Source organism: Vicia villosa, unplaced genomic scaffold (assembly GCF_029867415.1).
Source record: "Vicia villosa cultivar HV-30 ecotype Madison, WI unplaced genomic scaffold, Vvil1.0 ctg.001800F_1_1, whole genome shotgun sequence".
Classification (NCBI taxonomy): Eukaryota; Viridiplantae; Streptophyta; class Magnoliopsida; order Fabales; family Fabaceae; genus Vicia; species Vicia villosa.
In genome coordinates this window covers 401,201-418,020 of record NW_026705733.1, presented here as the reverse complement: position 1 = coordinate 418,020, position 16,820 = coordinate 401,201, and the positions used below count along the sequence as shown (strand labels likewise).

General features: G+C 34.4%; 1 protein-coding gene across 2 annotated transcripts; it reads left to right on the top strand.

The window, feature by feature from the left end:
* The first annotated feature begins 829 nt into the window (after positions 1-829).
* On the top strand, positions 830-8,454 carry LOC131636639 (probable pre-mRNA-splicing factor ATP-dependent RNA helicase DEAH9). 2 transcript variants are annotated; one of them, XM_058907249.1, is made up of 21 exons: positions 830-1,147; positions 1,230-1,304; positions 1,386-1,475; positions 2,067-2,146; positions 2,263-2,332; positions 2,470-2,555; positions 3,565-3,634; positions 4,005-4,100; positions 4,409-4,511; positions 4,741-4,787; positions 4,885-4,968; positions 5,057-5,110; positions 5,673-5,773; positions 6,000-6,090; positions 6,417-6,581; positions 6,732-6,821; positions 6,996-7,067; positions 7,301-7,399; positions 7,504-7,644; positions 7,772-7,851; positions 7,937-8,454. In XM_058907249.1, exons 1-21 carry the CDS (start codon positions 893-895, stop codon positions 8,079-8,081), a joined length of 2,094 nt encoding a protein of 697 aa, XP_058763232.1. In that variant the 5' UTR covers positions 830-892; the 3' UTR covers positions 8,082-8,454. The 2 variants fall into 2 exon arrangements, with proteins under 2 accessions (XP_058763232.1, XP_058763233.1); XM_058907250.1 differs by lacking the exon at positions 830-1,147 and having other exon boundaries at positions 1,256-1,304; positions 2,062-2,146.
* The last annotated feature ends 8,366 nt before the right edge of the window (positions 8,455-16,820 follow it).

Sequence of the window (16,820 nt, the reverse complement as noted above, 5' to 3'; positions counted from 1 at the left end):
GTCAAGAAGCCTAAAGTTAGTCTATTAATCAGGTAAGATAAGATTGCTTAAATTGATGATTTTCCTATCATCACCAAGATGGATAATCTTGAGGTGCTTATGGAATATATTAAGATGTACAAAGCAGAAATTAGTGCCACTCTACGAATGAAGGACATTCCAGATGCTCCTGAAGATATGTACAAGAATTCCAAGAAGAGGAAGGTGACCGCTTCTAAAGAAAAGAAGGAAGTTCAAAAGCCACATAAGAAGAAAATTGGAACTAGTAAGGAAATTCAGAAAGAATTAGAAGAAGTTGCAACTTCTACTATTTTAATGCCTACCAAGACAAGAAGTGGTAGAACTCCTCACAAGGATGTTGTATCTTCTGCCACAACTGCTCCTGAGAAGAAGAGGAAAATGACCACCCTTTAAAAATGAGAATAAAGAAACAGACTCATGAATGACTGTACTTGAGCGTTAGGATACTAACCATACATGTCAACCTTGCACCGCCATAAAGAAGATCGAAGCCACAAAGATCAACGATTATCAACTTCTCATCATTTATGGTTCCTTCGAGAGCTAGAACATCAATTTCTAATTCCCAAACGGAACAATAACATATGAGACATACTTATATAAGTTATAAATCATTATTATTCACACAAAAATGTCAGTGCAATCAAAATCATACAAAAATATCGGTAAAATCACATCCGCACAAAAATAACACTATCAAATTTTAAAAAAGAGAAATTTTTCACAATGACAGAGTAATGAAAATAAAATGAAAAGCGTATTTTTGCCTTAAAAAAATATGTGGGGTGCCCTGTATAAGTTGGGGGTGGCGGTAGATTACACGAAACTTTTGAGGGGGTGTCTTTACTGGGAGAGTCATCGGAAGTGAACAATGGCGCAATTCTGGAAGCCAGGGACAGAAAAGCCCGATGCTCAGGTGGTAGACGACGAAGAAGGCGGTGTTCTCTTCTTACCCGGTTCCAACTCTCTCTCTTCTTCTGGCTATGGCTACGCTAGTATCGAGAAACAGCGCCAACGGTTACCTGTCTACAAGTACCGCACCGCCATTCTCTACTTGGTCGAGACTCACGCCACCACCATCATCGTCGGCGAAACCGGTAGTGGCAAAACCACTCAAATCCCTCAGGTATTCATTCTTCTATTCAATTTTCACCGTTCCGAATTCAAATTCAAATTCAATTTGAGAATTAGTGTTGAATGTACTGCAGTACTTGATTGAGGCGGGTTGGGCTGCTGGTGGACGGCTTATTGCTTGTACTCAACCTAGAAGACTTGCTGTTCAGGTTTACTTCACTGTCTTTTCTTTGTTTTGATCTTTTTTTCGTGATGTTGCGATTCTCTATGATAGTGTTTATATTTTATAGGCTGTTTCTTCTAGAGTTGCTCAAGAGATGGGAGTTAAACTTGGGGATCAAGTTGGATATACCATAAGGTTTGAAGATGTTACTAAACAAGTGAGACTTGCTATCCCTTCAATTACTTGCTCGTAGTGTGATTGCTTCTGCTATGATGAAAATTGATTTTGAATGAATTGATTATGCGAAATTGAGTTTTGGTTAATAGTGAGTTGAATTTATGTGATTAATGTTTGAATCTATGAAGTAAGGACACCGGAAACACGACATCGACACTGACACGTCAACACCAATAATAATTTTAAAAAATGATTAAATTAAACGTAATCACAAGTATCGGTGTCGGTTTCAGACACTGACACGGACACACAATTTTTCAGAGGTGTTGGTGCTACAGAGGTTTGAATACATTCATGCAAAAGGAGTTGAACTATAAATTTAAGGTTAACAATCACTTGTAGAGGCAAAAGTTTGAAATTCTAGCTTCAAATGAGAATCAATTTGGAAACAATATCAATCAGTTCCGCTCGAGAACATCCAAACGTGTCAAAATCAATACTAGGTCGACACAATCAATTTTTCCTTTTATGGAAGTGGAAGCAAACACACACTTTTATATGATGATGATGATGGTGAATGATGATATATCTTTCAGATATTAACGGCTTTTTGGGTTTTATGACAGTGCAGGATGAAACAGTTTTAAAATTTGTAACCGATGGGGTGCTCCTGAGGGAGATGATGAATGATCCTCTTTTGACAAAATATAGGTACTGAATTCGAACTTTATGCTTTTTTTCCTGGTTTATACGTATGAAAATGATTCTGTTCTATTTTACTCTTCTGAACCTGAATCTGAATGCACTTAAAACATTTGATTTTTTAGTGTTATAATGGTGGATGAAGCTCATGAAAGGTCTATTTCAACTGACATCTTGCTTGGACTATTGAAAAAGGTATAGACTACAGAAACAATCTGCGAGATATATTTATGATGACACAATTTTATTTTGGGGAATTAAATGTTGGCCTCTTATTTATTTTCTCCACAATTGACGTCTCTTTTAAATCATATTTTCTGTTACTTTTCTAGATCCAACGGCGCCGACCAGAGTTGCGATTAATTATTGCATCTGCTACTATTGAAGCCAAATCAATGGCCGACTTCTTCCGCCCAAGGTTTTCTTCGTATCTTGCTTTAATTCAGTTGTTTAGATTTTCATTTTCATGTTTTTTGAGCTGATTTTCATTTTTCTTTTCATGTTAACACTCTTATATTAGTGATATCTATAAACTTTATATTCATAAAAAATGTCACTAGATTTTATGGGAAAAATAAGCTAAACTGCAAATATCTTATTGCCTGGTTCATATTTAGGCAACTAAAATATGTAAGCAACAAAAAGCATGCTTTTTCTGCCAGTTCTAAGGCCTTACTGTATTAATGGTTTGTTATGCTAAAGTGCTCTTGTTGAAATGATCTTGTGGTGTTGGGTCGTTGTATCCCTGACATTTTTAAAGCAACATTTTCAATCTCGTTCCTCTCTCCTATACCCACAAAATCACAAGAGAATAAATGTTATGTATACATATACATATATAGGGAACAACTCTAGGGGAAACACTTTGTTATTATGAGAAACGAGAACAACGAATAATAACCAATGGATCAACATTAATGAAAATCGGTGGTCCACATGTGTTAGTTTTGTTATTATATCTTATCTCTTGGTTGGATACATCACAACCTTATCTCGCATAGCAGTTATTCTCAGTTGCAACACAACCTTTACTCATAGGTCACATATGTTTAGTAAGATATTGAGGTCTCTCTCCGGAAGAATTTGAAATTAGTTGTCACCTCTTTTGATTTTATTAGGGCCAAATACTCCTATCAATGATGATAAATTTGTTCAACTTGGTCAAACACATGAATTAAAGAGGTAGTGCACCTCTTCCGGTTTGCTTATCACTTTTTTCATTTGGTCAGCGCACCTCTTCCAGATTCACTTCCAATCCAAGCTATTTTTATTTATAACCATTAGGAATGCACTATACCTGCTATTATATGGAATGTAATACGGCAGTATTACTGAACTCTATGAAGTTAAAAGTTTCGCTCCTGTTTTTTTTGTCCTGAGTACTCAGGTTTTAATTATCACAATAAAATATGTGCGCCGTTTAACAGAAAAAAGCGTCGAGAACCTGAAAATGAGGAGAATGGACTAAAAGTTGAACCTGCAATCTTATCAGTCGAGGTACTTTTTCGATGTGCAACTCATGCTTGCATGTCCCCTGTTTCTCTAAGTTCATTTGTTTGAAGCTAAACAAGACTAAATTGAAGGTTAAGTTAATCTAAATTTTCTCTGATATTGTTAATGTATCAGTTTCTCTAGTTCTCAGCCCATGGTTATTACAAAGTTGTATCTGATTTGCAAATGGAAGCTGCCATTGTATTTCTTTTCTTCTATTTAATATTAATAATATTACTTTTCAAAAAGAAAACGTCATTTTATAGAACCTGAATGACATTATTATTTCGATATATAATTGAGAAATTACTATACCTTTGAACTTTATAGGTTAAAATATTCAACTTACAAATAAGGTGTGTTTTATATTTTTCAGGGAAGAGGCTTCAATGTACAAATTAATTTTGCTGAGGAACCCTTCCATGACTATGTTCAAGCTGCTGTTTCAACAGTACTCTCCATCCATGAGCGGGTATTTTAACTTCATTGAGATCGGATAGTTTTAACCAATTTGTTTCATTTTTGAGGCATTGAATTATGTGTAATTACATGTCTGTCCTTGATGCCTGCACCTGGCTTAGTCATGGACACCAAACAATTAGTGTTCATTTTGATTCTGATAATAAATTCTGGGCTCTTCATTGGCAAAGCTAACACACACTAACTCAAGTATTTCTTCTGTTGATATAAACAGAAAGTCAGATTTATAGTAATAGTTCAAACAAAATCAGAATGGAATGTAACAGTGGTTTTGGTCTATACTATACTATTTCTCCATAGGAATCCACAGGAGATATTCTAGTATTCCTTACCGGTCAAGATGATATTGATGCTGCTGCTCATTTACTCAATGAAGACATTCAAACTAATCGAAAGCACTCAGGTATACACCGAAATAGTTCTTATTTGAATTATTAAGTTTTGATCTGCACAACTACTTACAAGTAAAAATATTCTTAAAAAAACACTTGCAACTAAAGTAATCGAGCAACATAAGTATATAAATTTTATTTTTCTAAACCGAGCACAATGAAAAAGATTTTCATATACGCACATAATTATGCTTAACAGTCAGATAGCCCGACAATACTTTGAATTTTCTTTTGTTTCAGGATTGGTTGTTTTGCCTCTCTATTCAGGACTCCCACGTGCTGATCAGGTCCGAAATACATATTTGGATTTAGTTTCAAAATTTTTGTTAGTATTATTTAAATAAAATTTCTGAATATATTGATACATTTTTTACTTTCTCTTAGGAGTTAGTGTTTTCTCCAACTCCTAGAGGAAAGAGGAAAGTGGTAATTTCTACTAATATAGCAGAGACGTCGCTCACATTGGAGGTAACATCCATCTCTTCTTCAACATGTCTGACCTTAATTAAAGAAAACAAAGTGCTACTTATATATTCATATTTTTCTAATTGTGCAGGGCATTGTCTATGTTGTTGATAGTGGATTCTCAAAACAGCGGTTCTACAATCCGGTATTTCCAGTCTATTGTTTCTATGAAAATATATATAGTAATGGGCCAGTAATGATTTGGTCCTGTTGGTTATAAATGTCATTATTGTTCATATTTGAAGTTACAAAAGCACATGTCTACTGGATTAATACTCCAACCTTCTATTTATGCCTGCATTCAATTTCATTTGGTCATATGCAAGCTTCATTATCTAAACTTCTATTGCATAAGGGTTGTACTCACTTTTCACTTCTGTGCTTGTACTTTATTTGTAAATTTTCCATATGACAATTTTAAACAATCTAGTGTTGGTTCATGAAGCTTTTAAAACCTTCAACATTTCAATGTATTTGGATGAAAGTTTCTTAATTGTGGGACACTTTTGGATTCTAAATTAACATTTGTTTTTATACCCTAATTGTCTAATATGCAGTTTATATGAACTTATCCACTAATTTTTGATTTATTTTAGATGTCCTGCTAGTTACATTATTTTTCATAAGTCTTCCCTTCTCAACTTGTTTTCTTCCTTTCTCAGTTATCTTGATATCACTTGTTTAATTTTCTTCCTTATTTTGTACAGGTCTCTGATATTGAAAATCTGGTTGTGGCACCAATTTCTAGGGCTTCTGCTAGACAAAGAGCTGGTAGGGCTGGACGAGTTCGACCAGGAAAGTGTTACAGGTATCTGACTGAATGTAGATAATTTCTTTCAGATGGTTTGGGAACATTTTTTAGAGGATATTTTATCCAGACCACTCTGAAGCCTTACCCTGTATATGGATGTTTATAAACTGAGACTCTGATAGGATCATAGGAACTAATATTGAAATCACAATTGGTATTTTGTCATGGTGTTTACTACGACAATTATCTTCTTACCATTCATTGTTCACATGATTGTAACCAGGCTATACACAGAAGAATATTTTCTTAGCCACATGTCTACTGAGGGAATTCCAGAGATACAGAGATCTAATCTTGTCTCCTGTGTAATCCAGGTCTGTTATTATGGAATAATTTCAATTCAACTATTTTTTTTCAGACCAGTTTTTTTCTTATGGTGGCACTGCCCAGTGCCCATACTGCCATCACTGGTTATTTCTTTTTCTCTAGTATTTTTATGATCAATGCAAATGATGACCGCTGATTAGTTAGTTACATCAATGATAGAAGATTTATCATGATTTTATTCAAATTTCAGAAAGTGTAGTTAGAAGTGCATGCATCTGCTCCCTTTATGATAATTCATGACTAAAATTGTCAAGATTAACAGGAGATAGAAAAAGATGAGGTTTGATTTGAACCCTTTTTTTGATGATTACAGTTAAAGGCTTTGGGAATTGATAATATATTGGGATTTGACTGGCCAGCATCTCCATCACCTGAATCAATGATCCGAGCACTGGAAGTTCTCTACTCACTTGCGATCTTGGATGATGATGCCAAGCTTACTTCACCAACTGGATTTCAAATTGCAGAAATTCCACTTGTATGTTATGGATACCACTAAAATCATGTTTTCATTCTTTTGCCTTTAAAAGATAAATCAAAAATCCGATTATAGAGTCTTATGCGGTACTCTATCTTGCATTTCATACAACTTTACTAATGTCTGATTAATGTAATGTGTTTTTTCCAGGAGCCTATGATCTCAAAAATGATAATAGCTTCTAGTCAACTCGGATGCTCAGAGGAGATACTCACAATTGCTGCGGCACTTTCCGTTCAAGTAAAGTTTTTTGCTCTAGTCATGAATAATTTGTTTTGAAAGAAATTTTCAGTTTTCATGCTGAAGATTAGAACGTAAAACGAAATTTATCTGTACAGCTTCAAAGAAACATAGCTGAACGTAAACGTAGTAATAGAGCAGTTGATCTCAGTTTCAATTTATCTATGCATACAGTCTATCTGGATCTCAGGGAGAGGGATACAAAAGGAATCAGATGAAGCAAAATTGAGATTTGCTGCTGCCGAGGTACTCTAGGTTAATTTTTCTGTTTTCATTCTCATCTCTCCCACACAATGTTACTCACTTTTTCGGTTTATACATGTAACTTCCTCTGCATTATTTCCTCGTCAAACTTTTAATGATTCTTCAATCATCAGCTTTTCTACTGTGCAGTATAAGTGTTTTTCTATTGCAATTGCTGTATGAACTGTTTTTTTCTTTAAATTTATAATTAAGTGATCTTTTAATAATTTATACAGGGTGACCATGTAACATTTCTAAATGTCTACAAAGGTTTTCATCTGTCTCGGAAATCATCACAGTGGTGTCACAAGCATTTTGTGAACTACCATGCCATGGTGTGTATGTATTCAGCGATTACGCACATTGTAGCCATTTCCATTTGTCCTTTTCAGTTCAGTTTTCACCAATTCACGTTGACACGGGTGTTTAAATTGCACAGAAAAAGGTTGTTGAAGTTAGAGAACAACTCAGAAGAATTGCACAGAGGATAGGCTTAGTCTTAAAATCTTGCGACAGTGATATGCAGGTTGTTAAGAAAGCGGTTACTGCTGGCTTTTTTGCTAATGCATGTCGTCTTGAGGTGAGTACATCCCAAGATATCAGTATGCTGTATTTTCTTTTTGATTCATTATTGTATATTACCTTTTTCACGAAACAAAATAATTTAACTTCACTAATATTTATCTATTTCTGTGCTTTTTTAAAAGCCATACAGTCCTGATGGGATGTACAAGACGCTAAGAGGATCAGAAGAAGTATATATTCACCCATCGTCAGTGCTATTCAGGTAGTAAGAAAAACTGAGTTTGTGAAAACTCTATCTATTGTGCGTGGTTTATTCACTGTCAATTAAAAATGATGTTATTTTGCAGAGTAAATCCAAAGTGGGTTATATTCAATTCTCTAGTATCAACTGATCGGAAATATATGCGCAATGTGATGACAATAGATCCATCATGGCTATTGGAGGCTGCTCCTCACTTCTACCAGTTGCAGAAACCTAATCTTCTTCACTAATTACCTTAGTCTTGTTGGTTAATTGACAGTCTGAGGCAAAGGATAGAAATTTTTGACAGAGTCACAGTTCGAAGTAGAGCCAGATTAACCAGTGCTGGATTGGGTGCCTTTACTTTTAGGTACCTTTGGAAACTTTTGGCTATAAATGATATACATAAATTAATCTAATTAATTGTTTAGATGAGTGAGATGGCTTTGTTAGCGAGAGAAAGAGACACAGTCACCAAAGGCATCCCAATCCAGCACTGAGTGGATTGGACAAATCCAATGTGTTTTCGCCAAACTTTTTTCTGCAAGTTTTGAAATCAACACCATAGATTGGATATTAAAAGGGAACAAAATAATAATTTAAAGTTAAATTGCGTGCAATAAATATTTAAATTACTACTACAATCATTTATAGGACAAGAAAAATAGGCTTAGTTAAAACAGGGAAAAGAATTGAGTGACTTCATATTTAGTGGCTGGTAACTTTAGTGCAATTGAAAGTCATAGTTATTCATCTATCTTATTTTAATCATTTATTTATTTTTCAAACATTAAAGATACCAAAGTCACCAAATCGAATGCTTTCCATAATCATTTAGATTAAATATTGAGCCTTATATACCAATTATTAGTTGGTTCAGTGGTGATTGTTGCTAAATTTGATAGGGAGGATCACTGTTCGACCGGTGGTGATAAAGAAAAGAATATTGAGAAAATGATTTTATATGGTTGATAGTTAGAAAGCGTTTTCTTTTTGTATAGAGTTAGATAATATGACAGACACTAGATAATTTAAAACAAAATGCTAACAGATAATTTTAAAATGATGAAAAATCTATTGAAAAAGAAAAAATAAAGTCACAATTCATATTTTCTTTATGATTCAATTTTTTTTTTGTAGTATGAAAATTAAAACCTAGAAATATAAATTTTAGATGATATTTGATTTAAGATTTTTTTTATTGGGGGTGATAATTTTTGTTGAAAAAAAGTCTCATGTAGAAACGAGATAATTTTTGTACTACTACAAATAACACTTTTTATATGACAAAATTTTTATCTCGAACATACTAAAAATCAAGAGTATAGGTCCTGAAAACGTCATGTTTGATTTTTTTAAAAAAAAATAATCTTTTACTTCAGTTTTCTTAAAAATTGGGGTAACATATCTATAAGTGAGCGTCATGTTTTGTCCATAAAAAAAAAGTCTATCTTCACGGGTTTTATGGAAAACCAAGGAAATATAGTTATAAGAGATCTCGCTTCGAATCTCATTTACTGCATTTAAATTTTTTCAATAATTTCTCACATGGGGTCTTTTTAGCTACCTTTTTTTCTTCATTTTTTTTCCTTTGTTAATTAGTGATTCTCAAAATCTTTGTTATTAATAAAAAAGAATAGGCAATAATAAGAAAGAATATTTTATTGATAATCAATTACGAATTATTAAAAAGTTGGAAAACAAATAACTATTCCACTTATTCAAACTTCTGATTCCACTCAACTTCAACATTATCCATATTGACTATCTCTAATTGAAAAAAAAAATCAGAAAGAACTCTTCAATATGGTATGAGGAAAGTCATTTTCTCTCGAGAGATGATTATCATTTCCTCTAAGAAGTTAAAAATGGTAAGAGGAAGATTAAGTTTAACGTTGTAGGTAAGGAAGTACATGAGATGTTTACTATCCCAAGTAAGAGTTTCTAGTTGTTTCTCTCTTGGAAGAAGATTTGACACAAGAAGTTGATATCAAACTTTTGCAATTGGGACTAGAGTAGCAGGACTGGTGTGTTTATCGTAGTTGACATAAATTCAGCAAAGGTGGGTTGAGTAGACATTGTTGAATCTATAATGTTCAACGCAACTATCTTTCTCTTCACAGTTTATTGTCTAAACAATAAGTAATGGAATAATGGTGATTGAAGAGCCATTGGCATATGACTGGATTAACTCAACATCATTGACAACAAAGGCATTTAACTAGAACTCTTTAACAAGATTAGTGTAGATGGATCCATGAAGAATGTCAAAGTAACCATTCAAATTTTGTTTGGAAATATTTTTCTTTAGATCAAAACTTTTGTCTTTCAAATCATCGAAATCAACAAACTTTTTATTGACAACGAACAAAAGATTTTCATCCATTTTTTAATAAAAGAAAATATTTTGAAACTAGGTTTGAAGACACAAATAGATGGAAATGAGACGTTGAAAGTAAGAATAATGTTTAAATAATGGAGAATAGGAAGCTTAAACGCCTCCTTGATTATCCAAAAGATACGTTACGTTTTGAATATGGATGATCATTGCTATTCTAGTGATATGATTTTAATGCACACCAAGTTTTAGAAATAAAATCACATCTTACCTCAAATTTTCTTAAAACTGAGGGGAGAAACAATTCAAAAACCTTTCTTTGGGATGGATTGCAAGATAATGAAATCTTGAAACTTAAGAAGCTTGAAAAAATACGTTACGTTTTGAATATGGATAATCATTGCTATTCTAGACTCTAGTGATATGATTCCAATGCGCACCATGCTTTCTTTTTTTTAGAAATAAAAATCACATATTACCTCGATTTTTTTAATAATCGAAGGGATAATCCACTTATTACCTCGGTTTTTCTTATATTTTTTATTTGCAAATTAAATGATATATCCCGTTGGTTTCCTTAATAACTGATGAATAAAATAAATCATATTTTACTATAAAAACACTCGTTAAACATATTTTACCCTAATCCTAATTTATATGTAGCTTCCCCAAACTAAATACTTAATTTTCTTTTATCTTGAACAAAACATTTTTGGAATAACCTTTCAATATAATCAATCAATGTTCTCTATGGTGGATTGTAAGTGTAGAAGAATATTTTTCAATGGTTGGAATAAATAACTCATTTAGAAGTTGGACGCATTCAATCCATATTACCATTTCCAATGTTTGGAGTAAATAACTCCTTACAACAAAGATTTGTTTTTCTCCAAGAATCTGGATTTGTTATAATGTTGTGTTTTAATATTCTGTGTAAATAATGTATTGTAAAAAAAGAAGCTTTTTCAACTCGGTTTTGAACAAAACCGAGGGTATAATTTAACATTATAATGGAGGATATTGATCATCGTTCTTAAACAAATCTGTGTCGTCCATTTCATGAGTATTAACGTTTAAGACAGTCTCATTAGTGATCTGCGTGAAACCTAAAAAACTTTCATTATTAAAGCATTCTGATATCTAAAATTGATAATGAAACATCATGAAGCGCTTGCAACATCATTAATGTTTGCAAGAGTATTTTCTATGAAGAGTTCTCTATGATGGATTGCAAGAACAAAAAACTATTTGGGTTTAAGGTTTGTGTTCTTAAATATTTATTTGAGCAGAAAATCATTTATTAATCTAACCATTTTTTTGTGTATATTAGAAACAAATGCATACAAAAGCAATTGAGAATATAATGACATCCAACATTTGACCTTGCCCAGAATATCAATAAATTGCATAACCAACATATGATCTTTATGGACAAAGTAATTTTTATTTTAATATTTTGGGTAAACAATGTAGTTTGTAAGTAAATTAATTTAGTAATATTCTGTGTAAACAATGTAGCGAGTTATTTTATAAAAAAAAAACTTACCCCTCAGTTTTATTGATTAACCGAGATCTATGAAGCAATTGTTTTGTAAATAACAAGAGTGCAGATAATGAGGTTCGAACCGATGCGCAAATAAATATATCCTCCGGTGTTTTAAAAACCGATGTGTTAAGTCATTATTTTTCATGACGCCTTTCGTTACCTTGCTTCTTTAGCCGAGATAAAATACATTTCTCGTTCGAGATTAAAAGCACTTTTTGTAGTAGTATTGACCGTAAACAAACTATTCTTTTGTTCTTTTTGCTGCCCATGAGCCTAAGCTTGTCCCTTGGAATATTAGGACCCTTTTCCTTAATTGTTTAGCTAAAATTAGACATTTTAGATTTCATCTATCTCACATATACAAATAAGAGAAGGGATTGCATTAACAAGATTATAAATGAAAGGAAGGTTGAAGGAACGATGACACTACATTTCAGATGAGTTTCCAGGATGGATTCCAATCCATGAATAAGTTGTTCTTACATTAAGACTTAAATATTAGCTTACAATTAGAATTATAATTAGAATTATTAGATGAACTAGTGAAGAACACATAAAGCTATGTATTGATGTTAATCCCTATTAATAGATGAAGATCATAAAGCTGAATGAAGGAAATAGTACACGTTGCATGAGTTTATCTGCATGCTATACATGAGTGTCCACGTAGCTTATTTTACACCACCTTACATGTGATCATACACTCTATTTGTTAGTTACAGTTTGTTGTATATAGTTAAGGCTTTGTAACTAACTCATTCATTCATTGAATCAAGATTATAGCTTTACTCTCTCTTTCTCTCTTCTCTTTCTTTCTTCTACGTGCATCTGTGATTTTCTTCTTCTCCTTCAATGGAGTTTTGCACTTTCTTAGATGGTATCAGAGCAGGATAATCCTATTCTGTTTCTGCTGCAATCGTCGCGCAAGCTACAATTCTTGCTCTTTTGATTCATCATTTGTTTTGTATCGATTGATTTTTCGTTGTTCTTGATTCTTTGATTAATCATCGTCACCATCACGATGGCTGGGAGAAAGAGTAGCAATAATCAAATGCAGGATCAACTCGATCCATATTATATTCACCCTTCTGAAAATCCTTCAACGGTTTGTGTTACTCTAGCTTTGTCTGGAGAAAACTACCATGCTTGGTCTATGAAGATGAGAAGAGCCCTAGCAATGAAGAATAAATTCCAGTTTGTTGATGGAACAATTGAGGTGCCTGATAGTAATGATCTCAATTACATTGCATGGCAAAGATGCAACAATCTTGTCCATACGTGGATTGTTAATTCAATAACACCTTCCATTGCTCAAAGTGTGGTGTTTATTGAAAATGTTATAGACGTGTGGAACGATCTTAGAGATCGATTTAGAGTGGTGATAAGATTCGGGTTGCACAATTGTATCAAGAGATCTCTAATTTGAAGCAAGGAAGCAAAAAGATCTCTGACTACTTCACAGAATTGAGAAGCTTATGGGAGGAGATGGATCAATACAGGCCAATGCCAAACTGCACATGCCATGTGACCTGCGCCTGTCTTGCCATGAGGAATAGTAGGAGTTTTAGAGCTGAAGATCGCATTATACAGTTCATAATTGGTCTGAATGAAGAGTTCCATGGAGTTGTTTTTCAGGTACTACTCATGGATCCACTACCTCAAATAAATAAAGTGTTTTCTATGGTACTCCAACAAGAGAGGAAAATATGTGGAGCAGGAGTTACACTAACTGGAATCACTGAAGATGGAACTGGAATGGTAAATGTTGTTGACAGTTCCAAACAAGCTGGAAGAGGAAGAGGTAATAGTGGATCTGGTAGAGGATCGAGCAGTGGAACTGGAAATGGTAGAGGTAGAGGTAACTTCAAAGTGTGCACTCACTGTGGCAAAAATGGGCACATGATTGATAATTGTTACAAGAAGCATGGATATCCTCCAAATTTTGGTCGAGGAGCTTCAGCACACATCAATCAAGTTGAAGCAAATGGCACTATAGGAGTTGGATCTTCCAATGATGATGGCAACATGACTTTAACAAAAGAGAAGTACAACAACTTAATGATGCTTTGAAAAGAATACATCTTCAGCCTCAGTGAATATGGCAAAGGGAGGTAAACCTTACATTGCTAGTTTCAATGTTATTAGTGGTGTTAGATGGATATTGGACACAGGTGCAACACACCATATATGTAACAATCTAACTTGGTTTTTAAAACATAGTAAGATTGATCCTGTTATAGTGAATCGTCCAATTGGAAATTCTATAACAACATCTATCTGTGGAGATGTTAAGATATCTGAAGATTTTGTCATAAAAGGAGTTCTATTTTTACCAAAGTTTGAAGTAAATTTGATTTCTGTTTCCAAACTTTGTAAAGAGCAAGACTGCACTCTAGTTTTTGAAACTAATAGATGCATTATACAGGCAAAGAGGGATTTGAAGAGGATTGGTTCAGCTAGTGAGCTAGATGGACTATACTACTTGGGATTGGAGATGGATCACAACCATGGAAGTAGCAAGGAAGGCTTTGTATCAAGTACTTTCACAAGCAAAAAGAATGAAGACACTGCCCTTGCCATTCTTTGGCATTTAAGATTAGGGCATCTTTCTCACGATAGATGCAATGTATTAGCACAAAATATAGCTACATTCCCAATAGAATTCACAAAGCTTGTGATGTGTGTCAACAAGCTAGACAAAAGCGTTTACCATTTCCCATTAGTAATAACAATGCTTGTAATATTTTTGATCTAATTCATATTGACATTTGGGGCCCTTTTAGCACTGTTTCAGTCCATGGTTTCAAGTATTTCCTTACTATATTGGATGACCATAGCAGACATGTTTGGGTTGTGATGTTAAAATCCAAAGTTGAATTTGGCACAAGGATAATGGAATATGTCAACATGGTTGAAACCCAATTCAGCAAGAAGATCAAAGTCATTAGAAGTGATAATGGCTCTGAATTGATGCGGCCAAAGTTTTATGCCTCAAAAGGAATTGTGCATCAAAGAAGCTGTGTGTACACGCCTCAGCAAAATGGGAGAGTTGAGAGACGACATCAGCACATTCTTAACATAAGTCGTGCCCTTATGTTTCAATCAAATTTGCCAAAACAGTTCTGGTCATATGCAGTGGTTCATGCAATGTACCTCATGAATAGAATTCCAACCAAATTGCTGAGCAACAAATCATCATTTGAACTCCTATATGGGACAATTCCTGATTTGAGCACCTTGAGAGTATTTGGCTGCCTTAGCTATGCTTCTACACTTCCCAACAATAGGCATAAATTTGATTCAAGAGCAAGGAAATGTGTTTTCTTGGGGTACAAGGAAGGTATGAAAGGTTTCACCCTTTTAGACATTAGCACTCATGACATATTTGTTTCTAGGAATGTTAAGTTTTTTGATATGACATTCCCTTTTCTTGAGTCATCTGAGTCACACATCCATACAGATATATACATTGATCAATCATTAGATAATAGCATTGGAAAAGAGTCTAATCAGGATTCTTCACCTGATTCTGTTCATGCATCCCCATCTGATTCCATTACTGAAGTGATTCCAGAATCAGATGATGACTCCCTTGTTGAATCTGATCACATTTCCTCAGATGTTTCCATAGTGCAAAATCCTGTGCCTACTTCTCATGTTTTGCCCGATGCTTCTCCTTCATCTAATGATCATAATCCCCTAGAGTCAACTAGAAAGTCTGGTCGAGTGACAAAAACACCTACACATCTTAGGGATTATGTTTGTGACTCAAATAGTGTGCAGTGTCATTATCCCATTGAAAAGTGCCTTTCTTATTCTAAAATTTTGCCTAATCATCAAGCTTACATTATGTCACTATCATCTGATACTGAACCTCACAATTACATGGATGCTTCCAAAGATCCTAGGTGGGTTCAGGCAATGCAAACTGAAATTGAGGCTCTCAATAACAATCGAACACGGGAATTTGTGGATCTTCCTCAAGATGCATCTACCATTGGTAGCAAATGGGTTTATAAAGTTAAAAGGCATGCTGATGGCACCATTGAGCGTTTTAAAGCCCGTCTTACTGCTCAAGGTTTCAATCAAACTGAAGGCTTATATTATCTTGAAACCTTCTCTCCAGTTGCAAAAATGACTACAGTAAGAGTTCTTCTGGACTTAGCAGCTATTCATGGTTGGCATCTACACCAATTAGATGTCAACAATGCTTTCTTGCATGGTGACTTACATGAATCTGTCTATATGCGAGTTCCATGGGGTGTTATGGCTCCAAAAACCTGGTCAAGTATGCAAACTTACCAAGTCTCTTTATGGCTTGAAGCAAGCAAGTAGGCAGTGGTTTGAGAAATTCACCACTTTTCTTATGGCACAATGATTCAAACATGCTGCAGCTGACCATACACTCTTTATTAAATCTTGCTCTACTTCCTTCACTGCTTTTCTTGTATACGTGGATGATATTATCCTGGCTAGTACTTCTTTGGATGTTTTCAAAGAATTAAAGCAAGCTTTGCATAGTACTTTTTGTATTAAGGACCTGGGCACATTGAAATTCTTCTTAGGGCTCGCGGTTGCTCGATCTTCTTCAGGTATTACACTTTGCCAGCGAAAATATTGTCTGGATTTACTCCAAGATGTTGGTCTCACAGGGTGTAAGCCTGTTTCTACTCCTTTGGATGCATCCATCCGTCTTCACCAAGACAAGGGATCTATTTTTTCAGACATTACGGCATATCGGAGGCTTGTTGGCCGTTTGATTTACCTCACCACAACTCGTCCAGATATTGCATTTGCCACCCAACAAATTAGTCAATTCATGAGTGCTCCTACTGAGGCACACTATCGAGCTGCTTTACGTGTCCTACGATATCTTAAATGTTCCCCTACACGTGGTGTGTTTCTCTCTTCTTCATCTGCCCTACAAATTCTTGGCTTCAGTGATGCTGACTGGGGCGGTTGTGTTGAAACCTGTAGATCCATTTCTGGCTATTGCTTCTTCATTGGAAACTCGTTGGTATCTTGGAAATCCAAGAAGCAACCAACTGTTAGTTGCTCCTCCACCGAAACTGAATATCATGCACTCGCTTCTGCCACTCGTGAGCT